Source organism: Patella vulgata, chromosome 3 (assembly GCF_932274485.2).
Source record: "Patella vulgata chromosome 3, xgPatVulg1.2, whole genome shotgun sequence".
Taxonomy (NCBI): domain Eukaryota; kingdom Metazoa; phylum Mollusca; class Gastropoda; family Patellidae; genus Patella; species Patella vulgata.
Genome location: NC_065881.2, coordinates 5,827,962 through 5,843,398, shown reverse-complemented (window position 1 = coordinate 5,843,398; position 15,437 = coordinate 5,827,962). Strand labels below are relative to the sequence as shown.

The 15,437-nt window shown below is 38.0% G+C and overlaps 1 protein-coding gene and 1 long non-coding RNA gene across 2 annotated transcripts; both read left to right on the top strand.

The window, feature by feature from the left end:
* The first annotated feature begins 1,751 nt into the window (after positions 1-1,751).
* LOC130012169 (uncharacterized) lies at positions 1,752-5,024 on the top strand. The gene is made up of 5 exons (XR_008787539.1): positions 1,752-1,872; positions 2,149-2,223; positions 2,393-2,522; positions 3,405-3,598; positions 4,935-5,024. It is a non-coding gene; the product is annotated as an uncharacterized LOC130012169 (long non-coding RNA).
* Positions 5,025-6,820: 1,796 nt separating this feature from the next.
* On the top strand, positions 6,821-14,517 carry LOC126815394 (uncharacterized). The gene is made up of 7 exons (XM_056099940.1): positions 6,821-7,033; positions 7,627-7,830; positions 10,062-10,223; positions 11,621-11,788; positions 12,251-12,355; positions 13,472-13,673; positions 14,198-14,517. Exons 1-7 carry the CDS (start codon positions 6,821-6,823, stop codon positions 14,515-14,517), a joined length of 1,374 nt encoding a protein of 457 aa, XP_055955915.1.
* The last annotated feature ends 920 nt before the right edge of the window (positions 14,518-15,437 follow it).

The window sequence follows — 15,437 nt, the reverse complement described above, 5'->3', positions numbered from 1 at the left end:
CAAATTGCATTGTCAAGGGATCTTTTACGTGTACGCCGATGGGGGGGGGGGGAATTAAAGTCCACTCGACACAAACCAGGTCATTTCGGGACTAACACATGGTTCAATTTTATTACAATAATTCGCTTGCGTAGGACAGGCGACCCTACTCCTTGTCACGTACAACGATATTAAGTGATTTTAAAGTTCTCCGCTATCTGTCATATGAGCTCTATCTAACTGATTAACCATCTGGGCATTTATTATCTATTATATATGGAAACAAAATAGATAAACGTCGAAGGTCTATATTACTGGAATTATTTATAATAAAAGATCGGAGAGGGAATGGGTGTAATGGAGTGTATTGTAATATTTCTGTTATTGGGCATCAGGTAGGAAATCTATCTGTATGACAGTAGTAGATTATTAGCTGTTTCTCTTTTAATAATATCTATCTATCTATACTAATATTTGTGACTGTCATTTGTCTGTCTGTTTGTCTGTCTGTTCGGGGTTGGCGGCTACACTAGGTCTGCCCTGAGTCTGAAATTTGGTTTATAGGGGTAGCTCTGACCGGGAAGAAACATAGGCCAGGTGGCGTTAGTCTACCACTTCCGGTTTCGGGGTTATGACCCCCGAGCGAAGCCGGGCATTCTTCTAGTATTATATAAATTACTTCCTTGACGAAAATTCAATCTGATTAAAACAAAGGTCCTATTTCTTTTCGTTTTTATTTTATAGTTCAAAATTTCGTTTTACTTGTCTTTACTGAAAGAGTTGTTATATAATCCGCGTTCTGGATGATGTGAGGGATTAGCCAATGAAACGGTTTGTTACGGCGAGTTTTTGGCGTGAGGTGCACGGAACTATGGGTAATCCACTAGAAACATTAACGCTGACTGGTTAATCAATATCTAACGTCATAGGTCGAAAAGCCGCACGTACTATAGCTGAAGCGACCTTCCACTACAACTGGCTTGATCGTCATGTGGTAGAGGCCATCGAAAGTATAAAAAAAAACGAAACGAAATATAGATCTGTATTTTTATCAGATTGGAGGAAAATCCAATTTATTTCAAAGACTTAATTAATATATTTTAGTGCCATGTTAGTTGCGTGTGTGTGAATTATCTTTATTTAACGTCCGCGTCCACCGAAGTGATATCGCAGGTCCTAAAAACTGTTATCATAAGCTGCATTTAGATTTTTTTTTACCATGTTATTATTATGTATCCAAACTAAATTCACCTGTAATTATAAGCTCTAACCTAAATCCGCCCGTATTTTGTATATTTTAGTACCACGTTGGCAGCAGAATCTATTTACTGTTATCATAAGCTGCATTAAACAGACATTATGCAAGAACTAAATCTGCCAAACAACAGGTCTTTCTTTAGACCTTAAATGTTATATAAACTTTTAATTAGATATTTATTAACATGACAAGGCCATAATCAACTGTCGATGTCATCGCTAGCCTGCGATATTTACAGGATTATAATTCGATCTGATGCTCAACGCTCATTCATGATTAAATACAAAAATGAATAATCGAGACTATGTTTTTTATCGTACCAACTTTAGTAATGATGATCGAGGCTAGGCCCAAAATTCAATCGCTAAATTTTCGGTTCAGAGTGGATCAATTTGACTGAAATTTTTATTTTACCAAATTCGCTTTACATTATGCCAGCTCTTTATCCAATCTCCCATAATCTTTAATATTTATTTTTGTATATTTTAGTACGACATTAGCAGCGTGTCCTAATAACTGTCATTACAATGGAATATGTAATCAAGCTAAATCTCGGTGTTTATGCTATGATGGTTTTTATGGAACTGACTGTAATGGTGATTGTGGCTGTAATGGACACGGCGTATGCCTAAAAGGTATTTGTAAAAAATTTATACGCGTTTTTGTAAGTACAGTAAATGTTAAAAGTATATTTCTTCTCCATACAACCAAATGAAAATGAAATGGGGTTTAACGTCTTACTATTCTGCCCCTACTACGGACATACGCCATACAGTGTGCTATGAGAGATGTTGATTTTATTAATAATTTTATATTTTATTGATAATTCTATTTTTTATTGATAATTTTATATTTTAGATATTGATAATTTTATATTTTAGATTTTAGATATTGATAATTTTATATTTTAGATAATTCATGTCAATGTGAGGAAGGATGGAGATGGGATGGTAGTCAATGTGTTTGGGATTGTCACTGTTCAGATGGTAATCCTGCATTTCACTATACAATATCAACAATTAAACAACACAATGCAATTTTACCCTCATAAGTCTCCGCCCGTTGATTTTAATTCAATATTTGTCTTGGTCTGACTATATACATAAAGACTATTCTGTATTACATTAACTACGGTAAATGTAATTTTTATGACAGGTGGTAAATGTATTGCTCCTGGTGAATGTGGTTGTAAACATCCATGTAAGATGGGAAATTGTAGAAATGGAGAATGTCAATGTTGGAATGGATATAAAGGACAAGATTGTTCAACATACGACCCTAAAATGTAAGTTTCAGTTATAATCACAAACGACCCTAAAATGTAAGTTTCAGTTATAATCACATACGACCCTAAAATGTAAGTTTATAAATCCTTTGGTGGAACGTTAACAACCTGTTCAAAATTAATTCAGCAGCTCGACTCATATATTATTACTGTTTACATAGTTTTCATCAATTTGAAATAAAGAATCTCCTTTGTTATACTTATGGCTTGTCGTAGGTGATGTAGTTTTGTGTTGGATAACTCCCGTTCGCATAGTATATCATGGATTCTTCGGGCACTGGACTGGGAACCACACATACTTTCATGTTGGCTGGGTGTGTTTGTATTCGTCGGTCTATGTTGGTTTACCATAGGCGTTGGGTTGGAAATTTGGATGGTGTTAGAAAGGCAGTGATTGGTCAGCCCCTGTCTCCACAGTGAACTTAATCCTGTGATGTTAATTGGACACAGCTCACCACATATTCCTACGTCGTCACCCCTTTCCCTTTTTCGCCGTTTTGCATGGCGATTTTTGTTGACCTTTTTAGTGCAGAATCGAAGAAAATGGTTTGCGATTACATTTTCTGCCAGGTTTTGGTGAATATTCATGATTTTGAGGCGGAAGGATACAAGAGTAGGTTGGTTATGTTGAAATGTAGGGTCCAAAATTGCATGTTTCTTGTCTCTACTTCCAGCTTGTGTATCTCAAGTTTTCCATGGTGAACCTCATACGTGCTTTTGAGTAAGAGTTGCCACATGTTGCTCCATCTGTGGTAAAAATTTGGGAAAAAGTTAGAGACGATCTAAGAGACGAGAATTAACATTAAAATCAATGGGGAAATCATAAGTGATCTGTGACTAATTGTACAAGTATTGTTAAAATAGACATTCTCTATGTTTTAGAATGATGAATTATGGGGTGAAAGTTGGAATAAATCTGGGAGGAATAAATTATTATTCATCTGAAGTAAAGTTTGTTGATATAGCCAAACAATCCCAGGAATGGATAACTCAAAGAGATGGCGTTAAAGCATGGAATACCAATGAACATGATAAAGTCAAGTGGTTATCTGACGGTTATCCGGCTTCTTTACCTTGTATGTGTTCAATCTTATATTCATCTATTAAATCTCATATAATGAAAATTTTCAGGCACCCACGGGTGGGGCGATTTACCCAATACTACCCAATACCAACCCATTATCACCTTAATATCACGACATATTACCCAATACTACAACATAATTATGCTAAATGGGCATATTTTATTTAATGTTTTTCAAAAATAGTGAGTTATATCGCGGGAAATGCAATTCAAATACCGATGTCTAGTTGTTACATTCACCCGAATAAAACAAATAATAACCCAATACTACCAAATACTTATCAAATACTACCCAATACTACCCAATACTTATCAAACATTCGTTGCAATTATTATACTGATGTGTTGCTAATTGACGATATTAGTATTTTATAATATTGGGTAGTATTTCATAAGTATTTAATCTCGTTAAAATAAGAAAGCTTGATTACTCCCATAAACATATCGGGAGATACTTATTCCAGGCCGGTTGGGGAGGTTCGGAAATTTCCGGGGTCTAAAATGCCCGTTTTATATAAATGAGTATTTAGGAGAATACTAACCCTAACCTTTTTTTAGAAGACTAAACTTGGATCCAATTTACCTTTTACCCTTCTTAAAAGGGTCAGGGTTAGGGCTAGTATTCCCCAAAAGTTATATAAAGCGGCCTTTTTGGACTCAGAAAATACCCGAACCTCTCCAACCGGCCTACAAATAGCATCTACCGGCTACGTGGCGTTTGGCCTACAACTTCCGGTTTCCCCAACCGACCTACAAATAGCATCTCCCAAAATATTATTTATTTTGTATTTTATTGTAGCTGGGGGGGGGGGGGGGGCGAATGGTTAGCACGTGCGTCCTGTATCATACGGCCTCTCATTGAGTCAACTGGCGTGGTTTCGAATCCCCGGTTGTACGTGACAAGGAGTAGGGTCGCCTGTCCAACCTCGTGGGTTTTCTCCGGGTCCTCCGGTTTCCTCCCACTGCTAAAGACCCCTACACACAAGCGAATTATTGAAATAAAATTTAAACCATATGTTAGTCCCGAAATGACCTAGTTTGTGTCGAGTGGACGTTAAACCCCATTTCTCCCTCTCTCTCTAACCCTAACTTTTTTTTTTAGGACTATGAACTTGAACCCAATTTAACTTTTCCCCCTCTTAAAATGGTCAGGTTTAGGGCTAGTATTCCCCAAAAGTTATATAAAGCGGCCATTTTGGACTCCGGAAATTCCCGAACCTCCCCAACCGGCCTACAAATAACATCTCCCGGCTACGTGGCGTTTGGCCTACGACTTCCGGTTTCCATAACCGACCTACAAATATTAATTATTTTATATTTTATTGTAGCTAATATGAAGGTGGTTAAGTTGATATATAGAGGTTTCGGCATACACGAAGAGACAGGAAACTACACATTATTATGGGATGGTGATGGAGCAATAAGTTTTCAACTAACACGTTTTACTATTCTGTATCATAGTAAAGGTATTTTTATTTAATTTATTAAAACATGGCTTCAGTTTCATATTTTTTGTTATAGTTTAATAATTCATTATTATTAATGGTAAACACGTGCGCGCTGTATCATAAGGCCTGTGATTGAGTCAGTTGGCGTGGTTTCGTCTTCCCCGGTTGTACGTGACAAGAAGTAGGGTCACCTGTCCAATCTCGTGGGTTTTCTCCGGGTCCTGGACAGTTTCCTCCCACTGCTAAAGACCCCTAAACGCAAGCGTGTGTTAGTCCCGAAATGACCTAGTTTGTATCGAGTGGACGTTAAACCCCCTCTCGCGATTTCACTGATGTCGCGGTCATCGAGCGATTTCGTTTACTGTATATAATGCTTGCTCCATTCTGCATTATTGCTTGGTGACTTATTGTATGCAAAGTTGATTTCCGCTCATGTCGTCATGATATTCCGGTTCGATGTATTTCGAGAAATGTTTTTGGAGAAATGTTATTGAAGAAATGTTTTTGGAGAAATGTTTTGTAAGATTTGTATTTGGAGATTTGTATTTAGAAATTTGCTGTTCCAGATTTGTTTTTCGTTGTATGTCTATGATGAAATGTAAATGTAGATTATTTTTTTGATTTATTAAAATATATTTTATCTTTATAATAAAATAAAATTAAATTGAACAAAAATACATTTTACAAATCTGATATGACAAATGTCTGATTTGTAAAACAAATGTCTGATTTGTAAAACAAATGTCTGATTTGTAAAACAAATGTCTGATTTGTTAAACAAATGTCTGATTTGTAAAACAAATTTTGATTTTAAGATACAAATGTAAATTTTAGCATACAAATGTCGAAATACGACAACAAATGAAGAAATAAGAATTAGAGACTATGAATTAAGAAATTAGGACTAAGAACACTGCATAAAGAGCAGTTTGGTCTTCCATAGTTGAAACGTTACGGTGAAATAAACCATAGTAATTTTTATCCATAAATAGTGTGTTATTTGATTATGTTCCAATTACTAAATGTCTAGTTAGGTTGGTGATTAATATAATAAATGTAGGGGATCACGTGGCTAAGTGGATAAGACGCTGGCTCGCTAGCCTGGAAGTCGGGTGTTCGATCCCTGCACTGGCCGAGAAAGTTCATCCAGATTTTCCAGCGTGGTCCCCCCTTGTCAGTGATGCAGGACGGAGGGCCTGACAAGGACAGCTGTCTAGTCCTTCGGATGAGACGAAAAACCGAGGTCCCGTGTATACATTGGAATGCACGTAAAAGATCCCTTGGCAGATGGAATTCGATATAAGAGTAGGCCGTAGTGCCGCTGCCCGGGCAAAATTTCCCTCATAGCACACTGTATGGCGTACGCCCGTCTTCATTAGCCCAGTTTAGGAGCAGAATAGTAGGACGTTAAACCCCATTTCATTTCATTTCATTTCAATATAATAAATACCTCACTTAAAGGACAATATTGGTGCCAGTCATTATCACATATGTGATAGAGCTGGTTAAACACATTCCAAATATTATTAGTGAGCAGAAATTCGGCCGTGTATCTGTTATCACTCGTCACATCAGTCAGTTATATAGAGGGATTACTCGTGTTTTCCTTTGGCGTTCGTCACTTCCGATTCAGGAAACCTGTATTACTCAGCTATCGTAGCAATGATCTCTGTGTTAAAATTATATTTGAAATGTGTTTAACCAGCTCTATCACATATGGGATAATGACTGGCACCAATATTGTCCTTTAATATCTTACAGGACGAATGGTGGTTAATTTTCCAACTATTAAAGCAGGAGGTATAGGCATCACCATTAGAGACGTCAATCCTAAACATCCATTAAGAAATCTTAGATTTCTAGCGCCAGGATACGAGCAAGTTAACGACAGATTTCCATTTCACCCGCTATTTTTAGAAAGTATAAAAAGATACTCGGAAATACGATATATGGATTTTTATGCAACTAATGGTCACGGGGTAAGTGATGACTAAATCTATTTGTTAAGGCCAGGTCAATTTTCGTCAAGGTGGCTGAGATGGAAATAAGGTTAGGGCACGTGATTGTAGGTTAGGGTTAGGGTAAGCATTGGGGCTATGTCTTGGGTTTGGGTTAGGTTTAGAAATTTTGTACTTTCGATGGCCTACACTACGTGCAGGTATGACTAGTTGTAGTGGGAGGTCGCGTCAGGGGTCACACGAGCGGCTTTGACCCTATGATGTCAGACATTTAATTAACCAATCAGCTTTGATGTTTCTAGTTGCTTACCCACAGTTTCATGCACCTCACGTCAAAACCTTGCCGTAACAGAACGTTTCATTGGCTAATCCCTCACACATCATTCAGAACGAGGGTTACGGCGATTGGGTAACCCACTAGAAACATCAAGGCTGATTGGTTAACCAAGTGTCTAACGTCATAGAGTCCAAAGCCGCTCGTGTGACCCCTGACGCGACCTCCCACTACAACTTGTAGTATGGGCCACTGAAAGTGGGCCCTATAAAAAAAAAACGAAACGTAATACAGATCTGTATTTGAACAGATTGTTTAAAAATATTTGCTTTTTTTTTAGCCTGAACCAACAACGTGGAGTAGTCGACACGATCCCTATTTCCATACCCAAGCAGGTAATCAAGGTGGAGCATTAGAATATATGATTGATATAAGCAATAGATTAGGAGCTAATCCATGGTTTTGTATGCCTCATGCTGCTGATGATAATTATATACAACAATTTGCTCAAATGGTTAAAAATAAATTACGTCCAGACTTAAAGGTAATATTATATTACATTTAATATATATTTAACATATATCACATAGTTAAAAATAAATTACGTCTAGAATTAACGGTTATATTATATTACATTTAATATATATTTAACATATATCATATGGTTAAAAATAAATTACGTCCAGACTGGATAATCTGGATAATCGAGACTATGATTTTTGTCGTACCGACTTAAGTAATGATGATCGAGGCTAGGTCTAAAATTCAATCGTTGAGCAGCAGATCGGATTCAAATCCAATGAAAATCCAACACATAAGATGGCATCGAGAGTTGATTAAGATCTTTTCATGTTAATAAATGTCTAATTAATAGTTTATATAACATTTCAGGCCTAAAGAAAGACCTGTAATAGGCAGATTTAGCTCTTGCATAATGTTTGTTTAATATGATTAATACAATGACGTCATTATTAATGTGACGTCATAATGTATGTTTGCATAGAAATAGTCATTTATATATTTCTATGTATGTTTGATTATTCAGAGATTATTTTGTAATTGAAAAAAAAAACCGTGGTTTTAGTTATTCTAGGTTACGAATGAACTCATGTTTTTAATCTGGCGAGTAATCGGGGTGATCCTATCAGGTCTTATCATAGCTTGGGATCAGTCGTATATAACAATGGCCTTGACCTAATTGGTTCCCAAATCATAAATAACGCAATCCAATGACAATAGATGAAAGTCTGATATTTTAAAATGACCTATAGGGGAAGATTTTTATCTTTTTGGTTGTCACACGATATTGTAATTGCACTTTAAATGGAATTTTACCCGGTTGGCCGTGAAGGTCAATACCCTTATTTGGCTAATTCTTACGTCATTGTGTGTAATTGACCAATCACCTGATTAATACGAGAAATCGGGGATTATAAAAGGCCGAAATTAGGGGTTGGGATGGCCGAGTGGTATAGAGTGCCGCGCTTCGACCTCTAGCTGGCCGGTCACCTCTGTCTTACGGCTGGTGTGAGCGCATGTGGCTTGGAAATAGGGGCGCCTTCTCAACATCGTGGGTATACTCCGGGTACTCCGGTTTCCTCCCACAGGAAAGACCCCTGCGCGTGCGCTGAAATAATAAAAATGAAAAATAAGACTTGTCTGCGATATCACCTTCGGTGGAAGCGGACGTTAAACAATAAGAACAACAACAACAACTTCGAAAATCAGATGCCATCCACTAAGCCCCATCAACACAAGCTTGTAATCTGCATCCACCAAAGGGGGGTTGGATGGCCGAATGGTTAGCACGCGCGCGCTGTATCATACGGTCTGTCATTGAGTCAACTGGCGTGGTTTCGATTCCCTGGTTGTACGTGACAAGGAGTAGGGTCGCCTGTCCAGCCTCGTGGGTTTTCTCCGGGTCCTCCGGTTTCCCCCCACTGCTAAAGACCTCTACGCGCAAGCGAATTATTGAAATAAAATTGAACCATGTGTTAGTCCCGAAATGACCTAGTTTGTGTCGAGTTAAACCCCATCTCTCTCTCTCTCTCTCTCTCTCTCTCTCTCTCGCATCCCCAAACCCGAAGTGGTATCGAAAAGAAACACTTGTAATTGTGTGAGATGGCTTCTTGATAGCAATATGTTTGCCATTTAGGACCCCAATGGCGAGGGGATATTCCACCCATATTCAAACTTGAACTTGCAGAGACGTGAACAAAACTTCCACGGCCAATTGTCGCGTTCGTAAAATATCGCACGACAGTGGGAATCTGGCAATACCTAAAGCTAGGTTTCCACTATCACGATTCGTGCTACGATTGAAATCGTGGTTTTAATCGTGGAGTAATCGTGGTGATTCTATCAGGTTCCCACTATCACGGTTCGTGCTGCGATTGACATCGTGGTTTTAACCGTGGAGTAATCATAGTGATCCTATCAGGTCTTATTATATATTGAGGTCAGACGTAGTATTTGTGTTGGTCGTATCGAAACGCATCTGAACGTAGCTAAACGTTGCATATCGTGTACTCAATAGAGACACTCCTACCGTAACGCATCGCACGGCAGTGGGAACTTAGGATTAGTTTGTGTAACTTTGATTGTACATTTTAGAAGATATTTGTTGAATATTCGATGTGGTAAATTAGATTTGTGAATTTCATCCAACAACATGGTCAGTTCCTGGTCCACAGTACGATCGTGCTGGTTTCCTTCCTGTCTACCCTCATGTCTGAGAGACGACTACACAATAAAATATTTATATTTTTATTATAGATTTTTGTTGAATATTCTAATGAAGTATGGAATGGTATATTTAGACAAACGAAATATACAAGAGAAAAGGGGATGGCTTCGAAATTAGATCCACAAGATTACAGAGCTGGGATGAAATATTATAATCAACGATCACCAGCAATAATAGACATTTGGAACCGGGTACAATCATATAATTTTATGTAAAATATTATCATCATTGGACAGTCTTTATTCGACTTTCTTTTCATATTCCTGAAACAATGGCCCGAGACATCCCTCTGACCATTGCTTGATTGGCTTCTGATACGGTGAAAGTGTTGTTTACATTGTAACCTGTGATAACCTTAGTTTTTCTGCAATATTCTGCTATACACTGGTTAATTGTGCGTAAAGATTTCCTGAGTCATGACGTAACGTTATGCAAACAATGTGGAGCTCTGTTTAAACCCGAATGACATTGTTACGCAGTTAGGCATTGGTTGATAATCGGGCTATTGACCAGTCATAATTAGGAACAGAAATTTGCTTTCATTACAGTAGTGCTTGAGTGGAAATAGGTCTTATCAAACGAAACACGGCGAGGAGTATACAGTCTTTTGGGCTATAAAATGTATTCTAGAAAGTCGCGATCAAATTCTCCAGTAGCGGATCCAGGAATTATTGCAGGAGGGGGTTTCCCAGATTCCTGTTAAAGGGACAATACCACTCTTGTAACTGAATAATATGTCCCAATCTTTATTCTGGTCAACAAATTGTACTATTTTACAATATTCCAATTAATTGGTGATACAAATTTCATCTTAACACACCTAATTTAAAAAATTGGAAAAATTCAACTAAATGATTTGAAAAGCCTGACGTAAAGCTTTTCAAATGTGACTTGGATTTAAAAATATTTTTGAACCCTCTGGACAAGTAAAATAGGATTTAATGGAAAATTTACACAACAGATAGGACACTAACACATCTAGTCCTTAGAATAAGGCTATTTTTTATTTTCTGGAGCTGTCAAGCCAGCAAGAGTGTTATTGTCCCTTTAAGGAAATTTGACATCGTCTCCAAATTACGTAGGCATATAATCGCACTGAGGTTTTTTAAAAGAGAAATCCGTTTGACGTCCAACCGCGACAAAACTAGACGTAGAAAATGTTTTCTTTTCACCCTCACTGATACCTCCAGTGACATTTTTGCAGATACTTACTAACTAAAAGTTAGCGGTTTTATTATTTAAAAAAGCAATGGATCTGTCCACGTTCGTTCGTTCGTTCCTGGGGTTTTACGCCCGGCGTGGTTCCCCTTGTCAGTGATGCAGGACGGAGGGCCTGGCAAGGACAACTGTCTAGTCCTTCGGATGAGACGAAAACCCGAGGTCCCGTGTATACATTGGAATGCACGTAAAAGATCCCTTGGCAGTTGGAATTCGATATAAGAGTAGGCGATAGTGCCGCTGCCCGGTTAAAATTTCCCTCATAGTACACTGTATGGCGTATGCTCGTCTTCATTAGCCCAGCATAGGAGCAGAACAGTAGGAGGTTAAACCCCCATTTCATTTCATTTCATTTTGTTTTCTATTGTAGGTGTTTGGGGCTACAGCTGCTAAAAGAGTATTTGGACTATGGGCGTGGCAGACAGGCTATCAAGCTTATTACGATCGTGCTATTCAAGATCTCGGTAATAGAGTTCACATATTTAAATTTATCGCTATTACTGGCTACTTCGATTGTCAAGGTGTGGCAAAAAATCATGTAAGTTTCTACCGATGTTAATTTTTCATTTGATAACTGGTAAACGTTTTTCGCTGTGGGAGCCACGGTGGCTTGGTGTTCGAGAAAGTTTATCGAGATTTTCCGGCGTGGTTCCCCCTTTTTAGTGCTGCAAAACAGAAGGCCTGGCAAGGGACAACGTATAGTCGTTCGGATGGGCCGACATACCGAGGTCCCGTGTACACATTGGCGTGCACGTTAAAGATCCCTTGATAGTTCGAATTTGATATAAGAGTAGGCCGGAGTGCCGCTGTCCGGGTAAAATTTCCCTCGTAGCCCAATACATGGCGTATACCCGTCTTCATTAGCCCAGTCGATGCAGAACAGTCGAACCTTACATACCTTTTCATTTCATTTCTTTCGATTTTGTATTTATATAAATGAAACGCCATCTGTCGGTCCATGTTTTGAAGCATAGACTACAATATCTTATTGTATTTCCAGGGAGCCGAATTACCGAAGATGACGATGGCACAAATACAAAAGTATTGCAAAGATGAACTGCCAAAGAAAGGCGACGAATTTAAACATTACCTGCAAGTGGCTAAGGTTTATGTCATACAATTTTTATTTTGTCGTTTGTGAATCAGTCTTTACTAATTACTTTCACATTGTGTTGTAGGATATGTTTTTATTTTGTCGTTTGTGAATCAATCTTTACTAATTACTTTCACATTGTGTTGTAGGATATGTTTTTATTATGTCGTTTGTGAACCAGTCTTTACTAATTACTTTCACATTGTGTTGTAGGATATGTTTTTATTTTGTCGTTTGTGAATCAGTCTTTACTAATTACTTTCACATTGTGTTGTAGGATATGTTTTTATTTTGTCGTTTGTGAATCAATCTTTACTAATTACTTTTCACATTTTGTTGTAGGATATGTTTTTATTTTGTCGTTTGTGAACCAGTCTTTACTAATTACTTTCACATTGTGTTGTAGGATATGTTTTTAATTGTTCATTATAAAATGGCACCCGAAACCATAGGGTACTCGACTCGTGTACTGATTATAAAATATTAATATTGGATATAAGGACCCTCTAGTTTCACGACAAGATAACAACATCAATATTGATTGAAATTGATCAATATTGAATTCTAATTCGTGTTTTTAATTTCGAATATTATGGAAAATAATGAATTAGAGACTTAGCTCCTTTAAACTACATTGTATCCAATCATTGTGACATTATTAGTAAGGGAATAGTTATTGTATTTGTTTGCATGTTCCCACCAGCAATTTGTACACTAATTAATTGTTTTTAATTATCGGGGGTCACGGGGGCTAAGTGGCTTAGAAGCTGGCTCGCTAGCCCGGGGGTCGGGTGTTCGATCCCTACATTGGCCGAGAAAGTTCATCCAGACAGATTTTCCGGCGTGGTTTCCCTTTGTCAATGCTGCAGAACGGAGGGCCTGACAACGGCAGCTTTCTAGTCGTTCGGGTGTGACGAAAAACCGAGGTCCCGTGTACGCATTGGCGTGCACGTAAAAGATCCCTTGGCAGTTAGAATTCAATATAAGAGTAGGCTGTACTGCCGCTGTCCGGGCCAAATTTCCCTCATAGCGCAATGTATAGCATATGCCTGTCTTTATTACTCCAGTTCGGTGCAGAACAGTAGGACGTTAAACCCCATTTCATTTCATTTCATTTTTAATTATTAGGATCATGGTGTTCAGTTGGCAATGTATGAGGGAGGCCCATCAGTAATGGAAGGAAGCGCCATAAAGTTTTCAGGAAAAGCTAACGAGAACATAACCGCCAAAGCTATCGCTTTTAATAAAGATCCATTAATAGCAGAAAGTGTAGAAGATGTTTTAAATTTGTGGCATAAAATAGTTGCTACTGATCCCATCAGTAAAGACGGTTGGTTCTGTTTTGTCTATATTTCCATCACATGAAACGTGGGTCTTTGTTTTGCATGTCGGGGGATGCGGGGGGGGGGGGCTGAATGGTTAGCACGTGCGCTCTGTATCATAAGGTCTGTCATTGAGTAAACTGGCGTGGTTTGGATTCACAGGTTGTACATGACAAGAAGTAGGGTCGCCTGTTCAACCTCGTGGGTTTTCTCCGCATCCTCCGGTTTCCTCTCGCTGCTAAAGACACCTATACAATTGCTATGCAGCTACCAGTTTACTTATTAGGAAAACATGCCGCGTTTAGAAAGAAATTCTCAAAATTGTGTCGTTCGAAGAGTGTGTAGAATTTCCATTGCAAGGTTGAAAAAAAAAACAGCTTCAGACTTTGAAAGCTTTGTATGATAAACCATTCTTCAAAGGCGTCGTTATGGGCGACGCCGTTAGAACTTGAAAGTAGGGTACTGGAATCTGCTGAGGTTTACCGAGTGAGACACGACCAATTTTAGAAACCGTTATTCTAATTCACTTTAGGTGGATTCTTCAACTATTTTTCATCTACGGGAACACCTTCTAAATATGGTTCTTGGGGAATGATGGAATATACTGGTCAAGATCCTAAAACTGTTGCCAAATATCGCGGAGTTCATAAGTTCATTACAGCAACTTATCCAAAAGCACCGAATGGACCGAAGTGTACATTTGTGAAGAATGGGGCAATTTCATATGGGTGTTATCATACCGGTGGTCATTTTGAATGTGGTATGACGGACAATCATGGAAGAACTGTATATATGACATCGACAGTTTATAAGAATTTACAGGAGATTTGCTATTTATCAGACTGTATATAGGAGATTGTCTATTTATTACACTGTATAGGAGATTGGCTAGTTATCAGACTGTATATAGGAACTGTATATGACATCGACTATTTATTAGACTTTATAGGAGATTGGCTATTTATCACACTGTATAGGAGATATACTATTTATCAGACTGTACATATGACAGACTATTTATCAGACTGTACAGAGGACAGACTATTTATCAGACTGTGTGTATATACTCTCAATAATAGTAGTTTTCATTTATAAATATTACAGAATTTAAATGTACCTGGTGTAAAATCTACAGATGTATTGGTGTTAGATGGTTTTAATAGAAAGACTGATAAACTTTATATTAGAATAACAGATTCTATTACTACAAATATTTATCATGTATACAATACTAAAACACATTCCTGGAACACGTAAGTTATATAACAATAACAGATTATATTACTACAAATACTTATTATGTATACAATACTAAAACACATTCCTGGAACAGGTGAGTTATATAATAATAACATATTATATTACTTCTAATATTTATCATATAGAGGAGCCACGATGGCTAAGTGGGTAAGACGCTGGCTCACTATCCTGGAGGCCGCGTGTTCGATCCCTGCAATGACGGAGGGTCTGACAAGGACATATGTCTAGTCGTTCGGATGGGACAAAAAACTGAGGTCCCGTTTATACATTGGCGTGCACGTAAAAGATCCCATGGCAGTTGGATTTCGATATAAGAGTAGGCCATAAATAATATTGCCGCTGCCCGGGCAAAATTTCCCTCATGGCACACTATATGGCATATGCCCGTCTTCATTAGCCCAGTCGGAGCAGAACAATAGGACGTTAAACCCCATTTCAATTCAATCGGATTACTTTACCTGTTGTTCGTGAAGCAACGACCGCGGGTTTTACAATATCTAGTCGTTGCTAGC